The 17434-nt window shown below is 44.8% G+C and overlaps 1 protein-coding gene across 1 annotated transcript in view; it reads left to right on the forward strand.

Annotated features, from left to right (window-relative positions):
- The window catches only part of LOC136644124 (NACHT, LRR and PYD domains-containing protein 12-like), a 135719-nt gene that overhangs the window by 95535 nt on the left and 22750 nt on the right, over nt 1–17434 (forward strand). Inside the window, exons 7-9 of the mRNA XM_066619683.1 lie at nt 286–298; nt 6550–6720; nt 14232–14402. Of these exons, the coding sequence (XP_066475780.1) occupies nt 286–298; nt 6550–6720; nt 14232–14402 (355 nt within the window). The remainder of the gene's footprint in view (nt 1–285; nt 299–6549; nt 6721–14231; nt 14403–17434) is intronic.

Genomic DNA, 17434 nt, shown 5'->3' on the forward strand with positions numbered 1-17434 from the left:
GCAGGCTATCCCCCCAACGCCCTGCCTCCTCCAGGGCTCCTCCGGCTCCTTGCGCAGTGGGGGGACCGGCTGGGCGGGAGGCGAGGCTGCCAGGAATCCCACAACCCCACACAAGACCCCAGGAGGCACCGCTGCCCCTCCTCCTGCAGAGTCCCTCCCTGATCCAGGCAGGGTGCAGATGGCCCCCTGGCTCCCTCAGTCTGCCTGCATGACTGTGCAGATAAGATGAGGCGGGGGGGGGGTGATTCTCCCATCATTTCCGGGCACAAATTTATCGCCTTATAGGCGAGTATCTACGGTACCTTCCCATAAGTTGCCTGATCCCCAGTGGGTCTCCTCAGACCTACACCAGCTCTTTAGCTGACAAAAGTCCAAGGAGACACTGGGGGCAGGTCCAGGCCAGGAAGAGGGTAGGATATGTGTGGCAACTGCCAAGAGCTGCTCCACGTTTGGCTGCCCAGATCTACCACCAAACATCCCCTGATCTGTCGCCACTGCTGGTGTGCCAGAGGTTCTGCAGGCTGGTGTTTTCCATGTGTGGCCTCCAAGGCTTTGCACTGGCAGCAACAATCCACAGAATAACAGAGTGGGTGCTGCACCAGTCTGGGTAGGATTTGGCCCTTGGTGTCTCCGTGGTCTCTCTGTGGTGTTGCTGCTCTGTTGGTGTTTCTGTGACACCAGAATTCACTGTAACACACACACACACACACACACACACACAGAGAGAGAGAGAGAGAGACTGCAATGTATGGTCCTTTGGGACAGTATGGCAACGTAGTTTCTTCAGAAGAACAGAAGGTAAACCCTCCTGGTATTCTAATATGATGAATGATGAATCCCTGTGCTTCTCCAAGTTTCTCTGTTCCTTTCTGTGTATTTTCCTGTCTGTTCTCCCATGCTTTGGGCGTTAACTCCAGAGCAGCAGTGGCAGCCCCTTGTCACTTTTTTTGCAAAATGCCTTAAGTCACAACTGGGAGAAAAGCCTTTCCCTTTCAGTCAGGAATGTGCTATGGATTGATCCATAGTTCCCACCAGTATTCTTCCTGGGAAGAGGCAGGCAGATCCCCAGCTGGGCTCTCTCCCCCACTCAGGCAGACAGATGACATCTTTGCAGACAAATGATCAAACATCCAAGCTGGAAGGGGAGAAATCACTACTCATTCCAGCTGTCCTAAGTTCACTTAATGAGCTCTGTGCACTCACAAGGAAAAGAGTGGAAAGGGTTGGAGGTCCCATCCTTCAGGTAATTAATGGCCCAATTCTATTGGGGCTTGTGCCGCCTTTGTTCTGGCAGCATAGCACTCTTTGTGACTGTTGTTATACTTTTGGTGTGGCCTGGCTGCAGCTACTAGTGGAGAGTGGCCTGCTCTGCACACCAGTGGACTAGGGACACCCACACTGGTGATGCAAGCTGGGAAAAGCTGGGAAAAGCCAAACAAACTTATGCTAAGAGACCAAATGTATATGCCAAGCTATGAATGTATGTTTGTAGCCATGCTGAACAGAGCAAATGCCTGGGCAGTTTGATAGGGTGTTCAAGCGTTTGCTTGTGTTCAATGAAAGCCATTATGCCATGCTCATAAACAGAGCATGTGCTTGGCAGTTTGGTGGGGAAATGTTCAAATATTATGCTATGTTCTGAGTCAATTAGTTTAATTAACCAAATTATTAGAAATAAGGGAGAAATTATGTTCAGCACTGCTTAAACCATATGAACTTGATTTAACCCCTCTGAAGAAGTCTGAAATTAGCAGTTGCTGAGATGGTACAGGAGGCCCCCAAGTAGTAAAACAAGCTGACACATCAACAGATAAGAGTTGATAGCTGTCAAGCCTAATTGAAGTGATAAATGAGGCTATGCTGTAATGTTCCTTTGAAGTCAGGAATGCTTGCATTTAAGCAGAGGAAAAACACATAGAGAAAGGAGTGAACCTCCCTTCTGCTGGGATTTATGACATCCAAGACATCTGAGCTCAAACTGCTTGTAAGGCAGAGAATCAAAAAGGGATTTTGCATTCAGGCTTTCATAGACCAGAGAGGAAAAGTATTTGGATTTCTCAGTAATGTTTAATTAGGCTTCTCTTTAAATCAGAGTTTTGTATATGCATTTTGCCAAGAAGCAACACCACGGTGTGTGGCTGCCTCTGGAAAGATGTTACAGATCCTACTACTGGCAGGCTACTGTGCTAAAGAGAAGGTGCTTTTGTTTAGATCAGGGGTGTCCAAACATTTTGGCAGGCGGGCCACATCATCTCTCTGACACTGTGTTGGGGGCTAGGGAAAAAAAGAATTAATTTACATTTCAAATTTGAATAAATTTACATACATTAATATATTAGAGATGGAACTTTGGGGGCTTCCCGCGGGCCGCATTAGGAGTCCCTGAGGGCCGCAAGTGGCCCCCGGGCCAGGGTTTGGGCACCCCTGGTTTAGATAAAGGTGTGAAATAACAAAAGACCTGTAGCAAACCATCAAATAAGAATGAGACTGCTGTCATGCCAGTTAGTAAGAATGATAGATTAAGGTAGGCAAACCAGAGCAGGACACTTTAATTCCTGCGTCTAAATAGAGAGCCAGTGATTAGTAACAGGCTCCCTAGAACTAAATGCAGTATGAAATACATAGGATGTTTCCAAATATTTTTAATCAATATAAGTCAGAGTAAAAGCTTGATTGCTGATGTTATTGAAAGTTAGATTATAGAAATGCACAGAAATAATTATTAAAAGATGCTCAAGCCTTGTACTTCAGAATTGCAGCTCTAAGCAAAAGCAATTAAATTAGACCATTAAGGCTGCTTCCAGCCATAAATTAAGAAAGTCTAACAGAGACTCTACAGTTCTGTATATCTCTGTAAGACTTCAAAGTAACAGATTAGATATCTTAATTAGACCTTCTAAGATTGAAAATAAAGAAGGCACCTAAAGCAGGATGCACAATAATGAAATTAACAATATATAAAGGCACAGTAAAGAGTTTCGCTGTTAAATTTAGTTTAATTAAAGCATGAAAAGCATAGAATAGGAAAAGCAAAATTAAGAAGGCTTAAGTCTTAGATGTATCCCTATAGTCTTAAAAATGCAGATGCAAGCCTGGAGTTACAGATAAGACCTGTGTCTAAGCAAAAAGCATATTCAAGCCTAAATCATACCTGTCAATTAGATAAGACACTAGACAAGAGAACTAAGGGAGTAAACGAAAATTAATGACTTTCCCTTGGCGCCAAGAGCATTTTAAAGAGAGAATAGTAAATTTTGGTTGACAGGGCAGATATAGAGCTTGGTAAGAAGCAAATCAACTGGACAGGAACTGATTAGAAAAGGGCATCTGGAAGATATCAAAGGGGCCCAAACTAACAAAACATTCCAGAGGCACAGCCTGCATTCTGAAAATCAACAGAGAAAGCAGGGATTTTACGGAGAAAGAAAACACTTTAAAAAACCTTGTTTTAAGCAGAATTTGGATTGTTTGGTATCAAATTGTGCTAGTATATTTACAGAGAATCATAAAGAACCTAAGATTAAGTTTTTTAGAGGTTTAAATTAAATAATAGAGAAAAGTTCCAAAATCAGGTCTGAATAAATAGGTACACAGTGCCACCTACAGGTTGTTAGAAACAGTGTTTTCTGGAAATATGTATTTTCCACATATGGCACAACCAATCAGATGCTAGAAGCTTGTGGCCAATCATAAGAGAGGCTCCATTTCTGATGTCACCCACCCCTTGGCCAATGGCAGAGAGATTTTTCAGACAAAGAAACTAGGACTATTTAAGCAATATACACCCATTGAAAGGCTGCTATTCTCTGAAGGCACTGAGAGTTGACACAGCTCTCTGTGCTCCCCATGTTGAACAACAAGAGAAGCCCATTGCTGGCAATGAATAAAGCTTGCAGACGATCATCACACTTGTCTACTGCATTTGCTTTTGAACCCTGAAGTTATGGGAGGGGGTCGATTCAGCAGCGTTGGCAACCATGGGATCCTATCTCCCCTCTTTTGCAGACCCACATTCCTTTTCTCTCCTCAGACTTGCCCTAGTGAAATTGCTTGCATTGGTCCAAGCATACTCATTGTGGAGCAGGAGGCTTGGATAGGGGTACAGTGATTAAAATCCTCTTTCCCTGCAGAAGCCTCCCGATTCCCCCCCCCCCCATACAGTGTGCTCATTTGGGGCACAGCTGCACCAGCTGAGGGTGGAGAGGATAAAATTGGGCTGATAGTGAGCACAACAGAAATATTGTGGAACAGAGAGATTCAGTGCAATGTGGTTATTCCAGGATACAAACATTATGTAAAGAACAGGGAGGAAAATATTGGAAGTGTTGTAGCTCTATATACCAAAAAGAGTATCAAATCAAACAGTGGCATCACTATGCCAGGATGCGGGGGGTCAGGCTCCCTCAGGCGAGAGACCAGGTAGGGACAACTCCCTCAGCAATCATTGGACAGACCCAGCTGCACTGTGCTCTAGCCATCCATTTGGTTTTTGCCACATGCTGGCAAGAGAGTGCAGCAGCTGGGCCTAAAGAAGTCCTAAGATTGCTGAATGGAGGCAGGCTTTTTGCATTTAAATCAATGTGAGAGCCCAGAAGCTTAGGGGAGGTGTCTTTATGTTATGTCACCCCCCAACCTTCCAAAACACTGAGCTCCAGATACATGCCTGGGTATAGTTCGCAGCAGGAATGCTTCTGAAATCCAACCAACCAGAAAATGTTGGGAGCCAGATTCTTCCACAGGATCATTGTGGGTGGAAATAGCTGGCACCCTAAGCAATATAGTACTGAGGACATGCTAGGGCCCTCCTGACCAAATTGCTGATTGTGCTTTGGAGAAAGAGGTCAGGGAGGCATCTAAAGCAATGTTTCCCAAACTGAGAGTTGGGACCCACTGGTGGGCCACACAACCTGACCATTGGGGGGGGGGAGTCCTGAAACTGACAAGCTCTTAGCTTACAAGGAAAATATATTGAGCCATATGAAAACTGAAACTGAGCTGCACCTGCTCATCAGTCATGAGTAGGCAATCATGCTTTAGAACACTTTGAAAGGCAGGCTGAGAAGAACGTACCCAAATGGTCCTGATGCGATGAATGCAGGTCCCAAAAAACACTCCAGAAGGAAGTTGTTCCCCCAGCTGACAAGAAAATATATTGAGGCCTATGGAAAGCAAAACTGAGCTACACGTGCATGTTTACTCATGAGTAGGAACCATGTGTAGGTTTCTATCGAAGGCCAGGTAAAGGGGAATGTAAGGCCACCAGAATGGTCCCAATCCTAAGAACAGGGAGCTCAGCAAACACTCCGGAAGGTGCCCTCCCACACCATATTAAAAAGGATAAAATGAGGCTTGAGCAGAAGGTTAGAGGAAAGCTTTTTTTCCCCTTGCAAATACCATAAGTGGGTCCCTGATAGTGCATGATTTTAAAAAGTGGGTTTGGAAATCACTGATCTAAAGCAGGGGTCTCCAAACCCTGGCTCGGGGGCCAGATGCGGCCCACAACAAGCCTCTTTCCGGCCTGCGGCCAACCTCTGGTCCCCTGAAAGCCTCTGGCCCACTCAACTGAACAAGACCAGAACTGTGCTCTGATTGTGTCTGGAGGGTGTTCTGAGGGCCAGAGAGGTTGAATGAATGAGCCCATTCATTCAATTATTCACTCATCTAAGTTCCATCTCTAATTTATTTATTTAAATTTTATATTTACATTTTTTTCTGGCCCTCCACACCACGCCAGATATTTGATGCGGCCCTCTGGCCAAAAAGTTTGAAGACCCCTGATCTAAAGTATTGTAGTGGGTGCCTTCAGTTACCCACACAAGCACACAGGGAAATTCATGTTCAGGCCATGGCAAAGAGAGAAATATTTTAGATATACTGAACAACAATGTCCCAGTACAGATGGTTTTGGAACTAACCAGAGTGGAGATGTCCCTACACTTAATCTTGTCAATGAGGCTCTAGAGCAGGGGTGCCCAAACCCCGGCCCGGGGGCCACTTGCGGCCCTCAAGGTCTCTTAATGCGGCCCTCAGGGAGCCACCGGTCTCCAATGAGCCTCTGGCCCTCCGGAGATTTGTTGAAGCCCACACTGGCCCAACGCAACTTCTCTCAGATTGACGGCAACTGTTTGACCTCTCGTGAGCTGTGGGATGAGGGCTCCCTCCACTGCTTGCTCTTTCACATCTGTGATGCAGCAGCGGCAGCAAAGGAAAGGCCAGCCTTGCTTTGTGCCAGGCCTTTTATAGGCCTTGAGCTATTGCAAGACCTTCATTCATTCATATAAGTTCATCTTTAATATATTCATTTATGTAAATTTATTCAAATTTGAAATGTAAATTAATTCTTTTTTTTCCCCGGCCCCCGACACAGTGTCAGAGAGCTGATGTGGCCCTCCTGCCAAAAACTTTGGACACCCCTGCCCTAGAGTATCAGTGAGACCCTTATCAGTGAGGCCCTAGAATGAGATGATGATCTAGTAGCACATATCTGACCTGCTGGTCCATTGATTAGTACTTTTGTGTTCATATCAATGCCCTTTGATTTTTGTATAGGTTGTCTACTTGTAAGCTGACAGCAGGTTGCTGTAAGGAACTCTCTCAGGTTCTCATTACCAACCACACCTTGGTGAACTTGGATTTATCAGAAAATAAGCTAGGAAATTCAGGCACAGAGCAATTGTGTGAAGCGTTGAGACATCCAGCCTGCCAGCTGCAGAATTTGAAGTGAGTGTTTTATATTGATCATATGATATGTTTATTATTATTATTATTATTATTATTATTATTATTATTATTATTATTATTATTATTATTATTAACAAAGCAGAGGAGTCACTTTGGATACTCTCCAAGATTTTAAGCAGAAAGAGAAAGTGATGCAATTTAAGCCAATTACCTGATTCATTTTGAAATACATAATCCTTTGGTTTAAATCTGCATTTGAGGCAAGATTTGTAACTCATCCAGGATTTATGCCTTGTCTGACTGTCGGTCAGCCCAATGACAATGGCATAGAGACCCCAGCGCAGCATAAGCCATACCCTAGGCCAGGAGCTCCATCATATCCCAAGTGTGCACAATAGTACAAGGCAGGGCCTGCCAGTGCACGTAAACAGGGAAGGAACAAGAGAAAAAAGGCACAGAGCGCAAAGGCGCATTGATAGCACAGTGGCTGAACTGTGCATGTGCAGTGACTGACTGGCAGCCAAGCTTCAGTGTGCCTGGTAACTGAGCTATGCATGCACAATGACTGCCTGCAGCCAAGCTCGAGTGGTGGGGGCCTGGGGAGGGAGGGGAGGTGATGGGGACACATGGCAAGGTGTTAAATGCCAGCATCCCAGCTGCAGTTGCAGCTGGCAGTTGCCACCCCCATGGGCATGTCATCACCATGGAGCAGCACTTCCCTAGCTGGCAGCTGGCTCAGCAGCTGGAGGCACTACCCTCATCAGGATGACCAAAACTTTGTTCATTCCGTTACCACTGCCAGTGCCACCAGTGACTCTGCCACCCCCCGCACCAGAAAACGCTCCACCTGTGCCATGGTTACAAGAAGCACGATCTGGCCCTCATGGACCTCATTCACTGCTTGCTGCCACATATGGCTGGCCTCAACCCACAGCTGCTCAGTCTGCAGGGAGCTGCTAAGCAGAATGTGGACATTGGGCACAGGGCTGGGCAGGGCTCCTTCTGGGTACTAGGCTGCCCGCGACTGCCCCCAGAGCCCTCCAGACACGCTTCTTGGGTGGCAAGACAAATGGCAGATTGGGTGGCAGGATTGCTGCCTCATCAGTTGACAGGACAGCTAACCCGGCAGGGAGCAGGGTGGCCAACAGTTTGGATGGTTGTAGGACTGGCACCATAGCCGGGTGGCCAGCACCTGGATGGGCTAGTGGGCCAGAGGCCCCTGCAGCTTCAGCCTTTGAGTCTGGGGACTCAGCCCATGCAACAGTCACCCCCAGTCATCACCCAGATGAGCTTGCTCCACCATACCCTCATAAGGAGACAGTGGACCTATAGAAAGGCACATGGTTGGAATAGGGGGTAAAGCAGCCATCCCCACCCATCCCCACTGATGCTCACCATGGCTCCCATTCATACCAGCTGAGGAGAGCAGAGGTGCAGCTGGCGGCTGGGCACTCATGGCAGAGCCACTGGCTCCCATCCATACCAGCTGAGGAGAGCAGAGGTGCAGCTGAGCACTCATGGCAGAGCCACTGACTGGGACGAGAAAGTTTGTGCACATGGCTAGGGTAAGGTTGACTCAGCCTGCAGAGGTGTCCCCCAAGGCATAACTGTGAGAGATAGCAGAGTGGGTTTTGGACAGACCACAGGCTCCCCAGTGGCCATGCCAGGCCAGGGTCACACCTCCTGCTTTATCAAGGTCACAACCCACCAGATCATCTTGGGCCTCGTTCAGCACCTGGGATCTCCTGTTCCGGCATCTCCTGTTCTGGCACCGAGGACTGCCCTCACATCCTTCCGGTGGTGTCTGATCATGTCAATCAGGCACTTGTGGCAGGTGGGGCCAGAGTGCTTATGGCACCCAAGGGTTCTCACAGTGTCCAAATGGTCCAATTGGCATGCAGCCTGGTGTACTGGTGGCCTGGCCCCAGCCAAGTGGCAGCTCAGGGCCCACAGCTGATAGCTAGAAGAGCCCTAATAGCTCAACTTGTCCCCAGTTGGGTGCATGGGAAGACCAAGTTAAGTTTTGTGAAACCTGCTGCAGCACCCCCAGCACCCCAGCCACCTTAGGAGGCCATGTTCCTCTGTGTCAAGGAGCAGCAGCAGCCTCAGGAGCTGCAGCTGCTGCAGGAGCAAATACTGCCTCATCAGTGACAGCTAGCAGCATCAGCAGCCGTCACCAGAGAGGTTTGGAACCTTATGAATCCCAGTAGCAATGCCCTTTGTATTCAGATGCAGGAAGGGCGGGGCTGGAGAGAGCAACAGGCTGTCAGGAATGCTAGGGGTATGATGATTGACTCCTCACTAGTGAGGCAGGGTAGCAGAGCGTCCTTGAAGCAAGCAGTCCCAGAAAGAAACACATGGCCACAAGTTCCTTTCAGCAGACATGTATTGAGGAAGAGTTTACAGCAAGCAAAAAGGCTTATCAGGAATACAGCAAAAAATCAGCAACAGAGTTGAAATGATAGGACCAGAACTGATTTCAGCAGCACCTCTCCCAGCCACCACACCTGCACACCTGATGCAAGGTATAAAGGACTGTTAGTTATGTTATGGTATGCTTACCTGAAACGTAAGCAGCATCCCTCTGGATCATCTCTTTAAGTGCAAGAGAAAAAAAAACGGTTTCAGTTTCTTTACAAGTCAAGCGGTGGCTGGACTTGGCTGCGTGCCGCAGATGTTCCCGGCACAACAGATAAGATGCAAGCACAATGAATAGGTCTTTGTTTAACCAGAAGAAGAGAAAAAAAATGTGTGCTTTTGAAATCAGTCTGTTTTCATTTTTAACACACAGGCTCAATACTTCATATAGGTTCTTCAGAGCTACAAATCACACACAAATGCTAGAAACCAATATTCACACCAGCTCTCATAGAAACCACTAGGCAGCTTAGTTTTCCTTATATTTCTTGTTCTTCATTTTAAAAGCAGTTTTGGTGCATACACAAGTGTGACTAGCAAGTAGTAATATTTTAAGTTAGTTGTAGCGGTCTAACTACATTAGAAAGGTTCAAGAAGACAACACAGCCAGTTCCGGTTCACATCAAGGCTATTTCCAGGTTCACAGGTCAAGTTCCCAGAGAAAATGCAAGATAGCATTTTCTCTTTAGCTGAGCCCGCAACACTTTTTCCAGGTTCACAGGTCAAGTTCCCAGAGAAAATGCAAGATAGCATTTTCTCTTTAGCTGAGCCCGCAACACTTTTTCCAAACTGCAAGTGTGTTGCATTTCACGGGCTACACACGAAGGCCACAGTAAGTCATAGAGAATGGTTATGAGGTGAGGTCAGGTTTTGAGCAAAATTGAAGTGCAGTACCATTTACTAACTGTAAGATGGTGTATGGAATTTCGTAATCTGAAGAATGGATGATCTGTACCCACCAATGATGTGTTTCAAGGAGGGAACCCCAGATTGTAATAAAAGCAAGTCCAGGAGGGCGCTCTGGGTGATTTTCTCTGTATGATTTCTCTCACTTTGGATTTACAATAAAGGCCTGGATTTGATCACCAATGCCTTCTGAGTTTGCTTTAGAATCTTGGGATCTCTTGCAATCTAGGATTACCCTGGAACATCTGGGATTACCCTTGAACATCTGGGATTACCCTGCAACATCTAGGAATATCCTGGAACATCTTGGGTACCTTGCAACACACCTAGTTTCTAAAGTCGGATTATATTCTGGAGCCTACCAATCACAACATAGGTGGCATCGTTGTCCTGTGACTGGAATTGCAAAGTATTTAATCAGCTCCCATCATGCTCAGCACTATTTATATTCATAGGTGTACATCACAGGTGCACAATCATAGTGACTCGGCACTTTCCCCTTTTTGGCCACATGGTACACACAGAGGCGGGGTTTGCATTCACTCCCATATAGATACACAGAGTCGTTGTCACTACCAAGTAACCTCAGGGCTTTATCCTTACTTCATCCAGACTCAAAAAATTCCTTTGTGCTGGGTGCAGCATAAAACTTCACACAGGCTTGGTGCCAATTAACGTTGGCTGTGGCTTTGACATGCAACAGTTGTGGTGTCAAGTAGCATTGGGCTTCACACTCCCAGCACACCATATATGGATACCCAATGGCAGAGATGGTCACAGGTCTTCCATGGAGCACTTGGAGGACGAGCAGGGACAGCAGCAGAGGCAGGAGTAGCTAGAGGGGAGAGGGAGCAGCAGGAGCAGGAGACACCAGGGCATGGGGCTGAGAGGGCTGGGGGGGGGGGCAGAGTGTCTGCAGATCCATGGCCATGTTTGCAAAAATGTTTGTCCAGCTTCTGCTGGTGTGCCAGCTGCAATCATACCTGGATCATTCGGACCAGGCCACAGCTATCAATTCCACAGTAAGATCAAGATCAGACTGTATTCTAATATGTTCTGCTTGAGGCTGCCCTTGAAGACTGTTTGGAAACTTCTGTGGAGAATGCAATGCTGATGTGACCTCTGGAGTTTGGTGGTTTGACTCTATTAGGCCACTGTCCTTGCGACTTCATTTGTTGCTGATTCATTTCCAGAGCCAGGATGATGTAGTGGTTTGAGAGTTGGGTCCTTAGACTTTCCAGGTCTTAGACCTGGAAGATCCAGATTCAAACCCCCTTTAGCCATGAAGCTTCCTGGGTAACCTTGGGCCAGTCACTTTCTCTCAGCCTCACCTACCTCACAGGGTTGTTGTGAAGGCAAAAGGAGAAAAGGAACTATGTACACCACCCTGAGCTCCTTGGAAGGTTGGTATGAAAAATGTGAATAAATAAATTTCCAGGCCCAATTCAGGGTCCTCATTTTGACCTTTAAAGCCCTTTATGACTTGTGGACAGCATATTTGAGAAATTGCCACCTTCTGTGTAATCAAGCTCATCTCCTCCAGTCATTAGAGAAGGTCCTTTTACAAGTGCCATTGCCTATGAAGATGGGAGGGGTGGTGGCAAGAACTAGGGCCTTCTCAGTAGTGGCTCTGTTGTGATATATGCCCCAGGCCTATGTCAATTTACAGGCTGGATAGGGCAAGGCTAGGCTCTGATGTCTTGGCCTGAGTGTATACAATGTAGCCCTATTGCATCATGGGATTGGCTGATGCAACAGGGCAAAGTATGGATGATGCAATAGCCTGCAATACCATGTCACAAGACTATGAGTCATAGTGTCATCAGATCATACCCTGCTTCCCATTGGCCAGTGCCAGTATATATTTGGACCGGTACAAGCTGCTGTGTGGGAGATGTTAAGTGGAGTGTTTGCGGGAAGCTACGTCGGTGGAGTTGGTCAAAGATTGTGGCAAGTTCTATCTTTGCTATTTTGCTGTGCTGTGCTGCCTTGGCACTGTACATACTGTACAGTAAAGGACATCTGGTGGTGGTGCACTACCGTGTCTGTGCCTCGTTATTTCCCGGCAGCAACTGTCTGACATTGGGTCTCTGGCGCAGCGGCGCTTCTGCGTACTCAACAGGCTCCAACTTTATGGAATTCTATAAAGTTAAGGAATGTTTTCAGATGCTATGGTTTCACCCTCTGGGGTAAAAATGAGGTCACTCACAAGTAAATAAATTCTCTTGAACAGGCTTGCATGGATTTAGTGGGAAATGCCCCATGGTTTAAAATGTAGATAGAGATATGAACTTGGCTCGTTAAAAAGTTTTACTGAGAACTGTAAGTAAGAAGTCTGGAGGAGGAGGAGATAATTCAAGATTATTCACGCTGGCCGTTAGCCACCCAGGGGGGGAATAGGTGAATCGGTATTTCCCCTGCTGGAGTAAGTACAAGATTATATTTTTTTATTGGTATGTACCGAAGAGAAATAAATAAGTAATCTTCAACGAAGGAAATAAAGTCTATTTTCATTTTCCCAGCAAAAAGCCTTTATTTAAGCCTGGACATTGATACTTTCGGTTTCGGTTTCTCAGCAAGAGGCTTGAGTTTTTTTTTTCTTTTTTTGGTCATTTAAAGGCATATTAACCTAATTTGACTGTGTGGATTTGATTGACTTTTTTTTGGATATAAAAATTTGGAAAGTAGCCCTGGAGACAAAATTAGAAAGTAGCCCTGCAAGAAGTGGTTCGAGTTGGTGTTGATAAAAATGGCTTTTGAAAATCTAAAAGATGATCGTGTAAGCCAGGCCTTGTTGGTGGATTTTCTGATGGATTTTAGAAGAGAAATGGAGCAACAACTCAGAGAACTCTCTGAACAAATTGGGCAAATAATCTCCTCCCTTGTAAACTCGCGGAAACAGATTATAAACAATAGAGAAGAAAAAAGAATGGATCAGATGTCGGGTGAAGTTAAAGAAGTGGAGTATTTTGAAATGGGACACGAGATGGAAGAAGCAATTGTCATAATAACTGAGAATCTTAAGGAAGAAAAAAGAGGAAATGTTCAGAGAGCAAGCTGTTTTAAGAGGAGGAAGAATTTATGGATTGAATTCAAGAATAACAGAATGAAAAAGAAGAAAGAAAAACAGAGGGGGGGACTTAAGAAGAAGTGGAAGAACCAGTAGGAGGACTAAGAGGGAACACCAATAAGATAGAGTACAAAGTAAACAATAAGAAGAAGGTCAAAATGGTTGAATAATAAATAGAATTTTTTTTAAAATCATATTAAATTAAAATAGATACAAAGGAAAATTTGAAATATAAATATTGCAGAAATTCAGTGGTACTAAGATAAATATTTTATTAATTAGATTAAATTAAAGTGGATGAAAAGGGAATTTGGAATATAAGTATCGCAAAAATTAAAGGGGTAAATATATGAAATAAATTAGATGGAATTGCAATTTTGGAATATAAGTATTGTGTAAATTATAGTGGTATTAAGATAAATAAAAGGGTTATTTTATAAAAGAGAAGGTAAATAAAATAAATTATAGATGTCAATTTATTTTGGAGAAAATATTAAACCTGTATTTTGGCTTAATAAATATGTGGTGGATAAGCAAAGTATAATACCATTATAATTGGAGATATTTGTTTTTAGATGTGATATTAGAAATTAAGAATCAAATAAGAGATTTTATTTTAGAGGTTAGTTTAGTGGTAAGAAGAGTCTATAAGTAAAAAATTGAAGCCTTTTTTGACTGGATAGTTATGGAAAATGATGTATAATATGTTATAAGAGATATTGAAGGGGTAATACCATTGTAATCGGAGACTTCTTTTTTAGATGTGATATTAGAAATTAAGAATTAGATAAGAAAGATTTTATTTTAGAGACTAGTTTAGTGGTAAGAAGAGTGTATAAGTAAAAGTCTGAAGTGTTTTTTTTAATGATAGGACAGATAAGGTTAGAGGAAAAATATGGAATGTTAAAGTATTAACCAGTTGGGTTAATGAATATGATAATTTTTGTATTGCTTATTAATTTTGTTGGGATTAATGTTTGTTGCAATCAATGGCCACCACCCTTGTGTGTAACCTATGTAGTCCTAGCCCTAAGTCTGTCCAATTTTCCTTACCTGTATCTGTAATAAATAAATAAAGCATTATAAAAATAAATAAATAAATAAAATGTAGATAGAGATAAAAGAACTCATTTTGGTCTCTTCTTTCTTTGTGCAGCTTGGAGAATTGCTATATCTCAGCAGCTTCATGTGGGTACCTCTCTTCAGTTTTCAGCACCAACCAGAATTTGATGGCGCTGCATCTGAGTAAAAATAAGCTGAGAGATTCAGGGCTGAAGTTGCTCTGTAAGGGGCTGAAACACCCAGACTGCAGACTACAAACTATAGGGTAAGTAACATCTGTGGGGGTTTTTTTCTCTCTGAACACCTGTGTTTGAATTAAGTTTTTACAGTCATTTTATTTGCTTTCTAATAGCCCTGTCCCATTCTGGCCCAGAGCAGGCAGCACCATCAACAGAATATGTGCTGCATGCTATGGGCTGGCTCCCCAGCAGACCACACAGCCCAAGTGAAGTAAGTAAAGAACAGTTTTCTTACTTCCCTAGAGGTCACCTAATCCCCATTGGGTCTCCTCAGACTTCTCTCAGTTCTTTAGCTGGTGCAAGTCCGAGGAGACACTGGGGGGTGGATCCAGTCCAGGAAGAGGGATAGGATGAGATATGTGTGGCTGCTGCTGAGATCTGCCCGCAATTTGTCTGCCTCCCACCTTGATCCTCCTCCAAGCATTCCCTGATCCGCCCCCACTGCTGACATACTGGTGGTGGCAGAGATTCTGCAGGCCAGTGTTGTCCACATGTGGCCTCAGAGGCTTTGCACAAGTAGCACCAACCTCCAGCAGAGTAGCTGCTGCACCAGCAGCCTGGGCTTACAGCATTATGTCTGGATATGATTGGGCCTCAGGCCACTCTGTGGTGTTGCCACTCTGTTGGTGACTCTGTGACAGAGGCAGTATCCTGTGCCCAGGGTAGTGATGTCACATGATGTCACTTCCAAGGTCTCCCCAGAGGAGGGGCAAGCACTGTAGCAGCTTTGTATCCCCTGTTCCTTCTCCTGTGTTCCTTAAAGGCTCTACCCTAGTTATGCCTCTGCCCGGTGACATCAAATTAAGAAATTAGCAGCAGGCCTCAGTATTGGAGCAGAGGAATCCATTGGATACTTCCTTCAGTTTCTGAAGTTTACAATTTGAATGTCTCACCCTTACTCTTCAGGCTTGCTTCTAAATCTCCTAGTTGCTTTTCAACCAAGTAGAACTATTTGAAGGATGAATTGTTCATGAGCACAAAGGCAAGAGCACCACAACAAACACTGATCGTACTGCAGTGCTCAGTACTTGACCTTCTTCTTGTGTTGGAAGCATTCACAACGTCACTCTTGCAGTGAGGCACAAAAATGTGTTTTGCCACAAGAGCAAAGGTGTGCCAAAGGAACATTTATATAGCACCTCATCAATGATACTTCTCCTTAAGCAGAGCTTATGTCTATGTAGGAAAAAAAACTCTTGCAAATTAACTAAGGGCATTAGGTGTGGCCTAATTCAGAGTCATCCTATCCCTCCTATGTCTCAGTCCAGTTTTTAGACTGACAGCAGCTGGATTTACTCCAGTGATGATGCATAGGTGTAGATTTGCAGCATAATCTGAGTGCACTTGTGCTGGCACTAGAGTGCAGTTGGAGAGATGCTGCATGGGTATTGAATAGTTGGCACCATATCATATGCCATTCGGTCCTATTGTTTTTAAAATTCAGAATTACACCATAAGACAGACACACACACACACTTTTACTGATGAAAACCACTTTTAGCAAATGCACATGATAAATGGGTCCCCTTAGGGCAGAGGTTTCTAAACTGAGGTATTGCAATGCCACAGCCAGGGAATCTCTGCCTCTGTCCCATTAGGGGTGGGGAGGGGGAAAGAATGCAACACAATTCCCAGGATTGCACCACTGCCAGGAATGAAGGGGAATTTTTTTTTTTACTTACAATAGGCTGCGCCAGCCTCCAGGGGTGCGAGGAGCACCACGGATGCCTCTGCAGGGCTCCCCAAGCCTCCAAAATGTTATCACAAAACCAGAAGTGGGTTGTAATTTTTTTAGCATTTTGGAGGCTTAGGGAGCCTGGGTTCATCCAATCCAAGTGACTTGAATTCATTTAGGCCTGTTAGGTCAGGGTGGCTAGCTTTTTGAAAACTGGCTTTTTGAAGTGTCTCCCCTTTTCTTTCTCCTAGGAATTGTTTTTTATTATGCCTTCTTTTTTTTACTATGCTGCTCTTTAGGAGCTCCCATCTGTCCCGGGCCCCTTTTCTTACTAGTTCATCTACCCATGGAATCTTATCTATCATTCTCTGAGCTAATTAAAATCAACTCCCCATTACAATAGCCTTGTGTTTCCTTGTAATATCTGTGTTTCAAGAAAGCATCATCCACATCCTCCCCTTGGCCTGGCGGTCTATGGCAGATGCCCACCACAATGTTGTGTGTGTTGCTTTCCCCCCTAACTTTTACCAGGATACTCTCCACAGGGCTACCTTGACCCTATTGTTGGATTTCTGAGCAAGTGTTTGCATTTATGACATATAATGCCACCCCCTCCCCTTTTAGCACATCTTCCTGAACAACCAATAGCCTTCCACTTACTCATTCCCATTATGAGAGTCATCCCACCAGCAGGGCCTAGGAGAGGGGGTAAAGGGGGTAATTCCTACCTGGGCCCATGGTCAAAAGGGCGGCCCAGGAGCCAAAGGAGGGGGGCCAGAAATTTCATGAGATCTTACGTTTTCCTGTCTACTCAGACTTGTTATCTGCAAGGGATGCTGGGGACACTACTGATGCCACACGGGTTGGTAGACCTGGGCTCCAAAGACTTTTCCAGCTGTTTCTAACCTCCCCCTACCCTGTTTCACCCCTCCCTGTCCCTATTCTGCTCACCCATCACCACCCTCCCTGGCTCTGTTTTCTTCCTCCTTTGCAAAGGGGCCCAAAAGAAACTTTGTACCCCCTGATAAAATTCCTCTCAGAGGCCCTGCCTACCAGGTTTTGGTTATTCCTATCAAGTCAAATTTACCTTCAGTTGCTAGAAGTTCAAGCTGATCCTGTTTATTTTCCATACTCCACATAATTCTAATAAATGAATCAATTCTCATAAATGAATTGAATTCAATAGAATTGATAACCATGATTAACAGTAGGATAGGGGCTTAAACAATTGCCCCTCCCTTTCTCTGTCTTCATATGCATGATATAGAACCAGGTCTTCACCAATGCTAATTCTTTAATTCTGATTAATGCCAGTTAAAAGGCACATATAATGCTACATTATGGTTAACCCTACAAAGGAGGGGACACACAAGCATGCAGTGT

The sequence above is a fragment of the Tiliqua scincoides genome, chromosome 1 (genome assembly GCF_035046505.1).
Source record: "Tiliqua scincoides isolate rTilSci1 chromosome 1, rTilSci1.hap2, whole genome shotgun sequence".
Classification (NCBI taxonomy): domain Eukaryota; kingdom Metazoa; phylum Chordata; class Lepidosauria; order Squamata; family Scincidae; genus Tiliqua; species Tiliqua scincoides.